The sequence below is a fragment of the Delphinus delphis genome, chromosome 12 (genome assembly GCF_949987515.2).
Source record: "Delphinus delphis chromosome 12, mDelDel1.2, whole genome shotgun sequence".
Taxonomy (NCBI): domain Eukaryota; kingdom Metazoa; phylum Chordata; class Mammalia; order Artiodactyla; family Delphinidae; genus Delphinus; species Delphinus delphis.
In genome coordinates, this window is record NC_082694.2 from 6,882,415 (window position 1) to 6,898,417 (window position 16,003).

A 16,003-nucleotide genomic window follows, 5' to 3' on the forward strand; every position below is an offset into this window, starting at 1 on the left:
ATGACTGGAACACGGAGGATGGAAAGCCATGCTAAGGGTGCGTCACTGGGCTGGTTACCATTGTGAGTAACCGGGGCTCAATCCTGTTGGAGACCCTCCGAGAAATTGTGGAGAGTGGCCTTCGGAATCATCCACTTGTGACTTGGGAGTGGGGGGTATTTATCTTCTGGCTTTTGGACCCATTCGCCAAGGGTCGTGGCCATGGGGGGTTAATGTTCTGCACTCGTGGGTTTTCACACTGCTCAGTGGAACCCTACTTATGTCCCGCGTGGCAGTTGGCACAGAGGCCCTGAGGCAGAAAGCAAGGGACATGCAGACTGGTGAGGTAACCTGCTGCCGTCTGTACCACCATTAGTTGGTTACCACAGCAACAACAGGAGAAAACAGGAGCCCAGAGAAGTGAGACAGAACATAAAGGATACCAACACATCAGAACACAAGACTGTTCATAAAACTTTATTATTGGAAACAAGCCAGCTTCCCATCGATACGAGAATGTGTTTAAGGGCGGTGCGTTCATACAGTCCTCTGCCACACCGTCCTGGCCACGTTCTCGCTGGGTACTGCTGACTCCACCTTATTTTAGTGTATGTGTAGTGAGCAATTTGATTCTGCTTTTAGATGAACTGGAAGCAATGCCCTCCTGTCACAGCGAAGTGTAGGACGGTCACGGTCCTTACAGAGCAAGAGGATGGGCTTTGGCCTCAGACGGACTTGGCGCTAATCTTCATCATTCGCTCGGCTTCCTCCGCCATAAAATGATAACCATCCCTACCTTGTGTCTATTTCACAGCACAGAACGCTTACTCCGCACCACACACTGTTCTAAGCCTCTCCAAATATTAACCCGTTCCATCCTCCCATCCCTCACTCCCATGATGTAAATACTGTTTTATGCGTTTCCTAATGAAGGAACCGGGCACAGAGAGCTTACGTAACTCGGCAGGGCCACACAGCTGGTGAGTGGAGGAGTGCGCTGAGCCGGGATTTGAACGCCCCCCTGTCTGGCTGCAGAACCCGTTCCATCCAGCGGGAAAGGCGCATCCCCGGCCCAGCCGCGCAGAGAGGACTGCGCAGCGTGTCTGCCGTGCGTGCGGAGCCCCACCTCCCCACGCGGCGCACGGCTGCGAGGGCGGCCCCGGGGCCCCGCCCCCGGGCGCCTGCGGCGGGGGCAGCGGTCCCGCGGTCCCCGGGGCCGGGCGCGCCCCGCAAGATGTGCGGGCGCCGCGGCCGGCAGCCCGGGCCCCGCCTGTGCTGGCTACTGTGCTGCAGCGCCCTGCTGTCCCCGGCCACGGGCTACGTGATCGTGAGCTCCGTGTCCTGGGCCGTCACCAACGAGGTGGACGAGGAGCTAGACAGCGCCTCCACCGAGGAGGCGCTGCCCGCGCTGCTGGAAGACTCGGGCAGCATCTGGCAGCGGAGCTTCCCGGCCTCGGCGCACGAGGAGGAGTCTCACCTGCCGCCCCCGGAGGGCACCGCCCGCGCCAGGCCGCCCCCTGCGCCGCCCGGGATGTTCTCCTACCGGCGCGAGGGCAGCGCGAGGCTGCGCCCGGGCACCGCCCGCTTCCTGGCCCACGCCAGCGCCTGGGGCTGTCTGGCCACCGTGTCCGCCCACGAGAAGGTAAGCCACCCGACCGGGAGCGGCGTGCAGGGAACAGGGAGAGCCTGGGGCCACTCCCGCGCTCGGATCCAGGTCTAGCAGACGTGCGCTGGAGGCTGGATCGGCGTGGACAGCGTGTAATTAATGCAGCCAGATTGTGCTTCGGTTACCCTGGCACCCTGGCAAAGGCAGGAGGGGTGGGGGTTGGTGCTGGGGGAGAGGACGACAAGCAGGCTTCCTGCCAGGTGGATGGGGACCGAAGCGCAGTCGAGAAGCACAGTCTTGAAACGGCCAAAGAGCTGTGCAAATAACCTAGCGCCCGACCAGAGACCTGGACAAAAGAAGCCTGAGCCACCTTTGACATCACCGAGTAGCGCGTCCAGCCCCTGCCCGCCCATAGACCAGAGCTGCCCCATCACTTACTGACCCCGAACCGGGGCTCTGGCGGAAATTTGCATTTTAAAAAATGGAATTCGAGAACTGTTCTGGAAAGGAGATTTATTGTGCAAAGCGTGTAAATGTTGGAGTGACAGCGCTGTCGTCAGCTGCAGCTTTCATCGTTCGTTTCACAGATGTTTTACTCACCTGTTAGACATGATTCCACCTGAAGTGGAAATGCCGTGGATACATGATGAGGATGTAACATCCATACGTGTACACCTTCCAGAAAGCTTTTAGGGCTGTTAAGACCGATGTAAGGGTTTTATTACAGGGCAGTAATTTGAACTCCTATTTATTTCATGCAAAAAAAAAAATACTGTTTTATGGAGTGTGTAAGTCATTGGCCAGGGGAAAGGTTCTGGGCCCAGCTCTGAGTCTCACCAGCTCAGAGACTGTGGCCAAGTCAATGGGTTCTCCACTTTGCTTTCCTCATCTATGAAATTAAGTGGTGGACTAGGTAGTTTTGAACGTCCTTTTTTGCTTTGAAAAAAAAAATATCTAAATGACAACTTTTTTTTTTTTTTTTGGCGGTACGCGGGCCTCTCATTGTTGTGGCCTCTCCCGTTGCGGAGCACAGGCTCCGGACGCGCAGGCCCAGCGGCCATGGCTCACGGGCCCAACCGCTCCGCGGCATGTGGGATCTTCCTGGACCGGGGCAAGAACCCGTGTCCCCTGCATCGGCAGGCGTACACTCAACCACTGCGCCACCAGGGAAGCCCGACAACTTTATTTTGATGAGAAATGATCATAAGGTCTTTCACAGCTTCCAAATAGTTCTTCACAGCTATATCTTATACTCCTAAGACATACCTTCGGAAGATATGAAGCTTAAATATGAAGCTGATCTTGGTTTAAAACACAGATCACTTCAAGCAATTAAAATTCTAGTGCCAGTGTATTCAAGGTATTATGACTTTCAACATCCCTTTTCTTAGCTTTGTTAGTAGTTCCCTTTTCCAGTATTGACTTATACTCCAAATGCAATAAATTCAGAGGACATTTACCACGTGCCTGGCACGTGTGCAAGACATGACTCTACTCAGTTTGTGAGTGACCAGCTGAGAAACAGGATCTGGGAATGACATATTAGCATTTTGTAGGATTCCTCAACATTGGGTTTTCTAAAAGATTAAAACCACCCCTTATCACAATTCTACACACTGTTGTCATGCGACACTTCAAAGACAAAGACAGCCCCGAGTTCTGAGCTAAGTAACAATGAGGAACGCTCTGTGAAGGGTAAAGGTCATGATGCTGGACCCAGCAGGGCTTGGGAGAAACCTAAGAAGTATTTGTGTACGTGTCTGAGAATTTCATCTGCTCTACTGGATGATCGTGAGCAAAACATTGGTTTAGCATGTTTATGTGTCTTCCTTGAAGCTAGAAGGATAAGAAACCAAATTCCCATAAGTTGCTGAGTTATCCTATTAAAATATTATTGATTACAATTTTAAAATGTGACTAATAAGTGAGAAAGTGGTGTGACCCTAAAGGAAACAATACCAGAAAGTTCCTGGAGTCCAAAGACCAGGTAAGATGTTAGGTTAAGACTTAGATTCTGGGCTTCCCTGGTGGCGCAGTGGTTGAGAGTCCGCCTGCCGATGCAGGGGACATGGGTTCGTGCCCCGATCCGGGAAGATTCCACATGCCGCGGAGTGGCTGGGCCCATGAGCCATGGCCGCTGGGCCTGCGCGTCCGGAGCCTGTGCTCCGCAATGGGAGAGACCACGACAGTGAGGGGCCCGCGTACCGCAAAAAAAAAAAAAAAAAAAAAAAAAGACTTAGATTCTATCCCCAAAGTTGCCAAAAATATGGGGGAGGTGGTGAAGGCAGTGGGGCTCCCAAGGGCTAGCTTGTGAGAAAGGTTTTAGTGACCCTCCACCCTTCCATGATTTTCATTGCCTTTACCCCAAATAACTTTCAGTTTAATAGAGTGTGTTTGCTGTGTACCTGCAGCTTCAAGAATAATCCCCTCACCATCCCTCCTCTACAGATGCCACTGCTAAGCTCCTCTGTAGGAATTCTGGAGCCGTCACTGGGTGATGTGGGCAGGTGGGGAACCACTTTGCTTTGATTCACGACCTGTCAAAACCACGGTGATGCCATGCTGCCCTCGCACCCCCAATGCTATATTTCCTGGTCAGAGACACAGACTGAGCTCCCAGCTCAAGTCAATCCACAACCCTGCATTGAAAAGGCCTTTTTTGGTGTTTGTTAGATCCCAGGACTGCCGTTTGGGAACTGCCTGCCGGTCAGTGACGGCCCCCTCAACAACAGCACGGGGGTTCCTTTCTTCTATGTGACACCCAAGGACCTCCTGGTGGCTGATCTGATGAAGAACCCCACGGCCTCCCTCCTGCTGCCGGAATCTGAAGGAGAGTTCTGCAGGTAGGCAAGGGCCCGGCCTCCCCCATCCAGGTGCTCTGCACGAGGCAGGGAGGCTGTGGCTTTTTTTTTTTTTAATTAATTAATTTATTTGTTTTTGGCTGTGTTGGGTCTTCGTTTCTGTGCGAGGGCTTTCTCTAGTTGTGGCAAGCGGGGGCCCCTCTTCATCGCGGTGCGCGGGCCTCTCACTATCGCGGCCTCTCCCGTTGCGGAGCACAGGCTCCAGACGCGCAGGCTCAGTAATTGTGGCTCACGGGCCCAGTTGCTCTGCGGCATGTGGGATCTTCCCAGACCAGGGCTCGAACCCCGTGTCCCCTGCATCGGCAGACAGATTCTCAACCACTGCGCCACCAGGGAAGCCCGAGGCTGTGGCTTTAACGGGGCCCTGAGATGCAAAGCATTGTCTTTGCCACTTGGCTAGGGGGCAGGTTCTGGGCCTGGCTCTGGGTCTCACCAGCACCGAGACTGTGGCTGAGTCACTGGGTTCTCCACATTGCTTTCCTCATCTATGAAATTAAGTGGTGGACTAGGTAGTTTTGAAGGTTCTTTTTTGCTTTGAAAAAAATTATTGAAATGACGACTTTATTCTGATAAAGTGATCTTAACTTCTTATGTGGCTTCCAAATGGTTTTTCACAGTTATATCTTAGGCTCCTAAGACACATCTCCAGAAGATACAAAACTTAAATATGAAGCTGATCTTGGTTTAGAATACAAGTCATTGCAAACAATTAAAAGCCTAGAGCCAATGTGTTCCAGATACATTGGCAACGTATGTTGTAGAAATGTATTTTCACGTGGAAAGAGTATATATAGCCGTGGAATCAGATCAATAGAATTCTACCACTCACCAAGCTGTGTGATTGGGGGCAAGTTATTGAACCTTTGGAGCCTCCGTTTCCTCATCTGTAAAATGGGAATAGTAGTTTCTACCTCCTAGGGTGATGGAGAGAGTTGGAAAGATTTGCAGCGTCTCGCACAACACTGCATGGAGAAATGGCAGCTCTCTTTGTTACGGCAACGGTGGGGGTGGGGGAGGGGAGGGGAGGGGAGTGAAGGAAGAGCCAGTGGTTTGTCTCCAAGGCACATGCAGCATAGAATACACCTATTGTTTTGCAAATTAATTTCTACCTGCCCCAGTGAGATGTGTGCAATAAAGACCCAGGGTCCCTTAAATCACTTTCTCAAAAACTCTCTCAAGGAAAGGACAGTTGGGCAAAAATGGAACACTGTATCCAACACCTTTGTCTGAAATCAGAATGTGGAGCTTGAGGTCCAATCCTGCCGCTGCCGTGTCTGCGCCGAGCTTGGGGAGGGTGGGGGGCGGGACGCCCGTGGGAGGGCACCCATGCAGTAGCAGCAGAGGCAGCGGGGGACCTTGGGCAAGTCCCTTCACCTGTAATGTAGTGATGCTTTTAGAACTGGGATAAGATACCCCCAGCTCCAAAATGCTATGACTCTTTATGCAAAATATGAAAAACACATTCAGCAAACAAATGTGTCAGTTCTTTGAGGAGGGGAAGTGGTAATAATCAAAGCAACAATGCACCATAAAATGCAGCCTGGATAGGACCCTGTCGCTTACCCCTGGGAGCTGGTGGGAGATCCATCCATCAGGGTGGGGGCAGTTCAGCTGACCCAGTGCCCTATCGGGGCTGGCAGGAAGCCAGGAAAAGGAGTGCCTCCTCTTTTCATGGAATAGTCTCCTTGTTCTCGACTATTTCATGGAATAGTCTCAACAAGCTTGCTGTTACTAGAAGTATATTCCCAGGTACCTTTCTAGACGTCTGAGGTGTTCCTCATTCAGGCAGCCTAAAGGCAGCCATTGTGCAGGGCACGTTGATCGCAGACCCCAGAGCACACCTGTCCCTGGAGGTGGGCACAGAATAGAGCAGAGGACGTACCGCAGCACTCAGGTTGTGGAGGGAATTGTCTCCTGGAAGGTCCCGGGCAGCCGTCAGCAGGAGCTTGGGGCCATGAGAAATCCAGCTTAGAGAGGCCCTCTCTGGGGGCTGGGGCTGGGCACGCTCGGGGCCATGTGTGCGGACCCTCTTCGCAGCAGGTCACGCTTGGAGTTGCAGACCTCCGTGCAGCACACCAGGGTACCTGGATGAGGCAACTCACGGCCGGAGGGGACCACCCAGCCCCACCCCACCCCCCAGGGCCAAGGCCACCAGTATCCCAGACCCTTGTAACTCTGGCCTGGAGGAGGAGGGATGAGCCACCACCCACTGGTACCCCTCTGTCTAAGCCCTCATGTGAAACTCTACTCCCTCGCACTGTGCCAGCTTCTGAAGTCTTAAAATACAATGTAAATAAATATCTACACAGTTAACTGTGGCCTTAGTAAGCATCGCGCCTCAAAGCAGGGATTGTCAGACAATGAGGCTCGTTGTCCCCCCGGGTCCACTACTTTCCAGGACCTGCTTCAGCCCAGGTGTGATTCATCTGCGTGAAACTCACATTCCAAGTGCAGCATCACCCTGTAGGTTTTGCCTCCAGAATCTTGGTAATGTTGAGCAGAGACTTAACAAGTCAAAGGCGGGCAAAGAGCAGAGCCCTGAATTGAACAGCGCTCCTCGGGCCACGGGAGCGTAAAGAAGCATCAGGTGGAAACGTCCGTGGCTAAGAACGTCCCTGACAAGCACCTGCGTGAAGTTTAAGGGGCCGCCTGCAAGGCTGCAGGAAGCTGCCCCTCCTGCCTGATCCCGGCCTGCAGAGATTCCCACGGAGCAGGGAGAGCCAGAAAAGCACTCACTTCTCGCGGTGATGACGGTAAATCCAGGACACCTGATCCTTTGACCTTTGGAAAGCATGAGAATCGCCTCCGTTCCGTGAAGCAGGTGTTCTTGTGACCTGCAAACTTTCAGCAGCATTTTTACCCTCAGATCTGGTGCATTCTGTGCGCTCATGTCCCTCTGCCTGTCTGTGCACTGGGGTGGAGGTGGATTTTCCCTAAGCGGGAAGACAAAGCCAGGACCCGGCCTGTCTACACGATGCCTCCTGAGACTCCTGTAGGCCTGGGGGGCCATGTTTGTCTGAGGAGCCCTTAGAGCCTGAACCATAAACCAAGGTCGGACAGAGAGGGAGCAGCGTGGCCACTGATGCTCTGAGAGGAGGAAAGAGGTGCCTTCCCAGCCGTTTCCTGCAGGGTCCACTGGGCATCTCAGCTGCAGGCCTGCCTCTGCATCCAGCAGGGTTAGCCCTGGTTCCTGCAGAGTCTGGACTGGGGCAGTCTGGTGAGCTCGACCTCCACCGACAGGACATAGCTTGAGAAGGAAGCCGTCCAACAAACAGAAGCGAATGTAAGTCTGATTCCACTGCAAGGGCAGGCTGAGCTGGCCCTCTGTACTTTAGAGCTCCGTTGGGTGTACAGGACAATTGTATGTATAATGTGTATGTGTTTAATAAGCAGATGGGTGGACAAGACAGAGGGAGAGAGGGAGAGAGAGGGATGATGATAGATAGATAGATGTGTGTGTGTGTCTTCACATACTCAACTATTATCTGTTCTGGGAACATATACTACGGTTGCCCCCAACTGGTCTCCCCAGTTCACGCTCTCTCACCTTGATTTCATCCTCAATCCAATATCTGAAGTAATATTTCAAAACCCATATAAGACCCTGGGATTCTCCTGCTTAAACTCTTTCACTGCTTAAACTCTCCTGCTTAAACTCTTTCAGTTTGCTTAAATAGCAAACTCCTGAATGTGGCCTAGGAGGCCCTGCCTGGAGGACACCTGCCTCCCTCTCGGAATAAATAATAGTGGCTAATCCTTTGCTGATTGACTTAGTATGTGACTTATACCCTAGTTTTATTAAATGGAGAGATTTAACCTGAACACTTGTAATCTAAACTGATGTATGTGTCTGGAATACAGCTAAGAAATGCTTTTTAAAAAAATTGAGATATAATTGATGTATAACGTTGTACATGGTGTTAATTTGATACATGTGTGTATTGCAATGTGGTTATCCCTGAAGTCTTAGCCAACGTCTCTGTCACGTCACATAATTATCATTTCTTTTTTGGGGTGAGAACATTTAAGATCTAGTCTTTCAGCAACTTTGAAGTTTATAATACAGTATTGGGGGCTTTTTTGTTGGGTTTTGTTGTTGTTTTTTTAAATTTTATTTTTTTTGGCTGTGTTGGGTCTTAGTTGCGACACACGGGACCTTAGCTGCTGCGCTCGGGCTTCTCTTTAGTTGTGGTGTGCGGATTTTCTCTTCTCTAGTTGAGGCACGTGAGCTCAATAGCTGTGGCACCCGGGCTTAGTTGCCCAGCGGCACGTGGGATCTTAGTTGCTTGAGCAGGGATCCAACCCACGTCCTCTGCATTGGAAGGCGGATTCTTTACCACTGGACCACCAGGGAAGTCCCTGTAACACAGTACTGTTGAATATACTCTCTGTGTTGTGCATCAGATCTCCAGGACTTATTCGTCTTCTAACTGCGCGTTTGTGCATTTTGACCAACATCTCCCCAGTTCCCGAACCCCCAGGCACTGGTAACCTGGTAACCATTAAATCTCTGTTTCTATGAGTCTGGCTTTTTTAGTTTCCACATATAAGGGATATCGTGCAGTATTTGTCTTTGTCTGATTTATCTCAGCATAATGTCCTCAAAGTCCATCCATGTATTGCAAATGGCATTATTTGACCCTTTCTTATGGCTGAGTAGTATTCAATGGTATATACAGGTACCACACCTTCTTTATCCATTCATCTGTTGATGGACATTTAGGTTGTTTCCACATCTAGGCTATTGTAAATAGTGCTGCTATGAACATTGGGGTGCATGTATCTTTTCGAACTAGAGTTTTCATCTTTTCTGGATATATGCCCAGGAGTGGGATTGCTGGATCATATGGTAGCTCTATTTTTAGTTTTTTAAGGAACATCCATACTGTTCTCTATAGTGGCTATACCAATTTACATTCCCACCAACAGTGTAGGAAGGTTCCCTTTTCTCCACACCCTCTCCAGCATTTATTACTTGTAGACGTTTTGACGATGGCCATTCTAACCAGTGTGAGGCGATACCTCATTGTAGTTTTGATTTGCATTTCTCTAGTAATTAGCGATGTTGAGCATCTTTTCGTGTACCTGTTGGCCATATGTATGTCTTCTTTGGAGAAATGTCTATTCAGATCTTCTGCCCAGTTTTTGATTGGGTTGTTTATTCTTTTGATATTGAGTTGTATGAGCTGTTTGTATATTTTGGATATTAACCCCTTGTCAGTCGCATCATTTGCACATATTTTCTCCCAGTCCATAGGTTGTCTTTTTGTTTTGTTGATTGTTTCCTTTGCTGTACAAAAGCTTTTAAGTTTGATTACGTCCCATTTGTTTACGTTTGCTTTTATTTCTTTTGCCTTTGGAGACTGATCTAAGAAAATATGCCTATGATTTATGTCTGAGAATGCTTTACCTATGTTCTCTTCTAGGAGTTTTATTTAGGTCTTTAAACCATTTTGAGTTTAGTTTTGTGTATGGTGTGTGCGGGTGTTCTAACTCCATTGATTTGTGTGTAGCTGTCCAGCTTTTCCCAACACCATTTGTTGAAGAGACTGTCTTTCCTCCATTGTTGTTCTTGCCTTCTTTGTCGAAGGTTAATTGGCCATAGGTGTGTGGGCTTATTTCTGGACTCTCGATTCTGTTCCATTGATCTACTTGTCCATTTTGGGGGGGCACAGTCGTCTTGACTCCCATCTCAGGACATATTGAATTAGGTGCTATTACCCTGTCCTTCTTCCTAGAGGAGAAAATTTGGAAAATGAATCAGACAGGATGATAAGTAGAGAATGACTTTCAGTACTGAAAAAGGACAGAGTAACCAAGGAAAGTTTCTGGAGTATCTTACCTATTCAGCACCTCACTTTGTGCTGGAGAGGGAAGGGGAAATCTGCGGGCCTTCTGGCTTCATGGGTAGCTGGAGTCAAGATAGTCCGAGAGTGGAAAAGACAGAATAAGTGAGAACAGCGTCTAGATTGCTACAGGGAGGCTATAAAGAGCAAACTCTCACAAATTAGAGTAGTAGAGTGACTTTCAATTCCATGGAGACAGAGTGAGGGTGACATACCATAATGATCTGGACAGCCTTGCCCCTCCCCCAGCCCAAAGATGAGAACCACTTGGGGGACGAGGCTTCATAGTTTGAAGGAGCTCGGAGGTGAGTTCTGACACTTCTTTAGGTTGGTTAGGACGTGGGGTGGGTCTGATAGGCGTTTCCTGGGTTTCCAATGAAGGCTGCTGAGAACCGCGGTCCAGCCCCCGGATGACTCACATCATTTATAAAACAAAGTCAAGTTACAGTCTGAGAATGGTAGGAAGGGAAGTGGCTTTTCCACCTCATCATTCATTACATCCATCCAAACCAGAACCTACAAACATATCTTGCCTAATTATTGTTCGTTTGTTTATAGTTTGTTTTATTCACTTATTCCGTTTACCCCTTTGTGCTGTGATTTCTTCATTTAATTCATTCGATGAATTAGGGATGTGAATCTGTTTCCTAGCTCAGGTGAAGATGACGAGTTGAGAATAAGATTCCAGTTTGCAAAATTCACCAGCAATCAGCAACCTCTTCTTTCCCATTTCCTCTCCCTTCAACACATCAGCCTGTACAGATGCTCCTGGGACTCAGTGAATTTATGCTCAGACCGGGGGCCCAGTTATATGGAGGTTCACTAAAAATTGACTTGACAAGAAAGCCCACTTGAGAAATTTCTCTTCCATTGAAACGTCTTTCCTTCCCGAGCGCGCAGGCCTGAATGCCGTGGGCCTACGTTTTGCATCTTCTTAGCCAAAGCAAAACAAGCCCTCGGGACCAGAATGAACCGCATTCTGCTGGCGTAGGCTCATCTTTCGTGTTGAAGATCTGGAAATAAATGGAATCCGGAGGCTTTTCCTAAAATGAAAAAATGTTTTCATTGATAGTTTGGACAATTGCTAGGTTTCTAGAAAGACAGAGTTGATTATCAAGAAAGGAAGATCTGAAGACGCTTTTTTCCCTTTTCCCCAAAAGGCTTTTAACAACAGGTGGTCGTGGCCATTGCCATGGGTCACAGCCCCTGTCCTGTCCCAGGCCGAAAGCATCCCTGCCCAAACAGTGGTCAGAGCTCTAACTGACCAGGCCTCTGTGATTTGGCATCAGAGGAGATGCTAACATTCTAGTTTTTAAAGGTATCTAGTTCCTGAAGGAGGGGTGCCAGACCATGACTAGATTGAAGCCCTGTGGGCATATTGGACCAAGAATGGGAGCCTTTCAGAATGATGACCCATAAGGGGTGCCTATTACAGAGGCAATTCAGCGCTGCAGAATCACACATCAATAGGTGTTGCTCACATACAGTTTCGGGAATGTGCTTGAGCGTAGATGCCTGCCCTAGCCTATGAGCAGGTCCTGCATTTGATAGGCATGTTGACAGGAGAAGAAACTGCTTTGGTGAAACAGCATAAATAAGAGGGGGCTGTTGGTGGGCGGGTGGACCTGCCTTTATGTGCCGCTATGTGCCGTGGGCACCAGATGAACACTTTGCACAGACAACCAAATTGTATGCACTGAGTTTAATCCTTTTTTTCTGTGCTGAAAATAAAAAGAGATTCCAGAAATCTAAATGCCCGTTAGCCATCTCTATGTTTTTAACTGTTTTTGTCAGAAGAAAAGATATTGTTGAATGATAGCTGAAAGCCTCAGCCCAGCCTAATTCCAAACGCAGGCTCTGCGAGTTGCTGCCTAGAACTGCGGAGAGGGCGCGCTTCCATGGTTCTTTAGATGAGCCCCGTCAGATGAGCTCACAGAATAAGCCTGTACTTGCAGTAGCTTGCCTTCTAATAGCCAAGATGTGTCTCACGTCCACCTGGGACACGATGAGCATTTCAAAGTACAGGGCCCAGCCCTAATCAGATAAAGACGCTGAGTTCCAGTTCTCTTCTCTGAATTGTGTTCATTCCCCTTGAAGGCAACATATAAATCTTCTAAATAAATTGCTCTCTGGCCAGATTCATGTCACCTCTTCTCCTATGCCCACACATTCCTGTAATCAGAAAGTTAACGTTAGCTCAAGTAACTTTTATTTATTTATTTGTTTGTTTGTTTTATTTTATTTATTTATTTTTGGCTGTGTTGGGTTTTTGTTGCTGTGCGCGGGCTTTCTCTAGTTGCGGCGGGGGCTACTCTTTGTTGCGGTGCGCAGGCTTCTCATTGCAGTGGCTTCTCCTGTCGTGGAGCATGGGATCTAGACACACGGGCTTCAGTAGTTGTGGCACGTGGGCTTAGTTGCTCCGGGGCATGTGGGATCTTCCCGGACCAGGGCTTGGACCCGTGTCCCCTGCATTGGCAGGCGGATTCTTAACCACTGTGCCACCAGGGAAGCCCTCAAGTAGCTTTTAAAAGAGCTGTCTGGGGACTTCCCTGGCGGTGCGTGTTCGAGCCCTGGTCCGGGAAGATCCCACATGCCCCAGAGCAACTAAGCCCGTGCGCCACAACTACTGAGCCTGCACTCTAGAGCCTGCGAGCCACAACTACTGAGCCTGCGTGCCACAAATACTGAGCCCACGTGCCACAACTACTGAAGCCCGTGCACCTAGAGCCCGTGCTCCGGAACAAGAGAAGCCACTGCGATGAGAAGCCCGTACACTGCAACGAAGAGTAGCCCCTGCTCGCCACAACTAGAGAAAGCCCAGGTGCAGCAACAAAGACCCAGTGCAGCCAAAAATAAATAAATAAATAAATAAAATTTAAAATAAAATAAAAGAGCTGTCAGGGAGGAGTCAGAGAACCCCACAGAGAGAAAGCTTAGTGAGCAGATGTTTGAGTATTCTCTTCCTTCTTCTACTCATTTCTCTGGCCAGCCCACCTAGCAACCTGCAACCACTTCTCTCTCCCTTATTTTGTTTCAGCTCCATGAATTTTTGTCCCCATGGTTCCCAGGGGATCCATTTCCTGAAGCCACTGATGATTCCAGTTTCTCTGTCCTTATGTTACCCTTTTCCTGCATCTTCCAGCTACTTCTTGCCATCCGGTTCACAACCTTTCTACTTACCTGTTAGACATGATTCCACTGTGAGCTGAAATGACATGAATTGACAATGAGGTTGTAGGTCCCATACATATACACCCGCCAGAACGCTTTTAGAGTTGTTAAGGCAGATGTAAGCATCTTATTACAAGGCCCCTAGCCTCTGGCAGTCACCAGTTTATCTTCTGTCTCCGTGGACTTGCCTATCCTGGACATTTCCTATAAATGGAATCATATAATATGTGGCTTTTTAAACTTAACTATAGTTGATTTACAATATTGTGTTAGTTGCAGGTGTACATCTTCAGGTTTTCCATTATAGGTTATTATTAAGATACTGAATATAGTTCCCCGTGCAGTACAGTAAATCCTTGTTGCTTACCTGTTTTATATGTAGTGGTGTGTATCTGTTAATACCATACTCCTAATTTATCCCTCCCCTTCCCTTTCCTTTTTGGTAACCATAAGTTTGTTTTCTACGTCTGTGAGTCTGTTTCTGTTTTGTAAATAAGTTGTATTTTGGGGGGGGATTCCACATGTAAGTGATGTCATATAATATTTGTCTTTCTCTGTCTGACTTCACTTAGTATGATAATCTCTAGATCCGTCCATGTTGCTGCAAATGGCAATATTTCATTCCTTTTTTTACGGCTGAGTGATGGTTCATTGTATATGTGTACCACATCTTCTTTATCCATTCATCTGTTGATGGACACAAGTTACTTCCATGTCCTGGCTATTGTAAATAGTCTGCTATGAACATTGGTGTGTATTATGTGGGTTTTGTGACTACTTTCTTTCACTTAGCACAGTGTTTTCTGGGTTCGTTATGTTGTAACATGTATCAGTACTTCATTCGTTTTTCTAGACAAATACTATTCCATTGTACGAATATGCCACATCTTCTTTATCCAGCCATCAGTTGATGGAAATTTGTTTCCACATTTTGGCTGTTACAATGCGGCTGTGAGTATTTCTGTGTAAGTTCTGTATGGACATATGTTTTCCATTCTCTTTGGTATATATCTAGGTGTGGAATTGCTGGATCACATGGTAACTGTGTTTAACGTTTTGCAGAACTGTCTTCCTCAGTGGCTGCGCCGCTTTACATTCCCACCAGCAATGTATGAGGGCTCCAGCTCGTCCACATTCTCGCCAACACTTGTTATTGTCTGCCTTTTTTTTTTTTTTTTTTTTTTTTGCAGTACGCAGGCCTCTCACGTTGTGGCCTCTCCCATTGCAGAGCACAGGCTCCAGACGCGCAGGCTCAGTAGCCATGGCTCATGGGCCCAGCCGCTCCGCGGCATATGGGATCTTCCTGGGCCGGGGCACGAACCCGTGTCCCCTGCATCGGCAGGTGGACTCTCAACCACTGCGCCACCAGGGAAGCCCTTGCCTGCCTTTCTTATTATAGCTATCCTAATGGGTGCAAAGTGGTGTCGCACTGTGGTTTTGTTATGCATTTCCCTGATGACTAATGATGCTGAGTGTCTTCTTATGTGTTTATTGGCTATTTGTAAATCTTCTTTGGAGAACTGTCTATTCAAAGCCTTTACCTATTTTTAAATTGGATTATTTGTCTTTTTATATTAGATTGTAAGAGTTCTTTATGCATTCTGGATATGACCCTTATCAGACATATAATCTGCAAGTATTTTCCTAATGCATTTTTATCTAATTTTCTCTTCTTTTGTCATTGGAAGAAACAGAAAAACTAAAGATTCAATATGACATTCCAATTGTACATATTCTTGATCAATGTCCTTTTGCTTCTTCCTTTTTTTTTTTCTTTCCCTAACTTTTAAATTTGGGCTTTTTTAAAAAAAAAAAAAAGATTTTTTAAAATTGAAGTATCTTTTGCTTCTATAAGCTGGGCCTTCCCCATGAGAAAAACACACAATTGAAGTAACTTTCCTGAGATAATACAGAAGTGTACCTAAATTATCCAGTGTGTAGAAATACTAAGAAAATGTCTGACCAAGGAAAGAAAAAGATTTTAATTAATCGGCTTACGAAGGGATTTGAGAAGGAAAGCTGATACTCTAATAACGTAAAGACAAAGTAGGAGATACTGATAATGAATTCAATTGAACATTAATGGAATTAGGCATCCTTTGTACAAAGGAACATACTAAATGTGGCATTGAGAATGAGAATTTGTCCTTCCAATGATATTCATTGAGCACTTCACTAATGCCAGGCGTGCATAGGTAAGACCTAAGAGACACAGACTCCTCCCTGCTTACTTGTCATCAGTCATTTGAATCCAGAGAGTGAGATCTAACACATGACCACATATATAAAGGGCCCCCCTTTGTTAAAACCATGCCCTTCCACAACAGGGGAGGAGTAGAATTCCACATTGTAGCTGTGGTTTCCACCAGCTCAGCATCTTTTCTTCCTGTCTGTCCATCCACTTCTCCATCCTTTCCGTTTCATCCAACTCAACCTGACTTGGCCTTCAAATGTAAGATACTAACCTCCTGAAAGTTCCTTCCATTCTTTACTGCTCTATTCCCATCTTAAGGCTGTGTTCAAATTTTCTAGTCCCAGTA

At 47.7% G+C, this 16,003-nt stretch overlaps 1 protein-coding gene across 4 annotated transcripts in view; it reads left to right on the forward strand.

Moving 5' to 3' along the window:
* Window positions 1-1,185: 1,185 nt before the first annotated feature.
* Window positions 1,186-16,003, forward strand: part of CREG2 (cellular repressor of E1A stimulated genes 2) — a 73,488-nt gene continuing 58,670 nt past the window's right edge. For all 4 annotated transcript variants that reach the window (XM_060027259.1, XM_060027262.1, XM_060027260.1 and 1 more), the window contains exons 1-2: window positions 1,186-1,621; window positions 4,259-4,428. In XM_060027259.1, coding sequence (XP_059883242.1) covers window positions 1,214-1,621; window positions 4,259-4,428 — 578 coding nt within the window. In that variant the 5' untranslated portion in view covers window positions 1,186-1,213. The remainder of the gene's footprint in view (window positions 1,622-4,258; window positions 4,429-16,003) is intronic.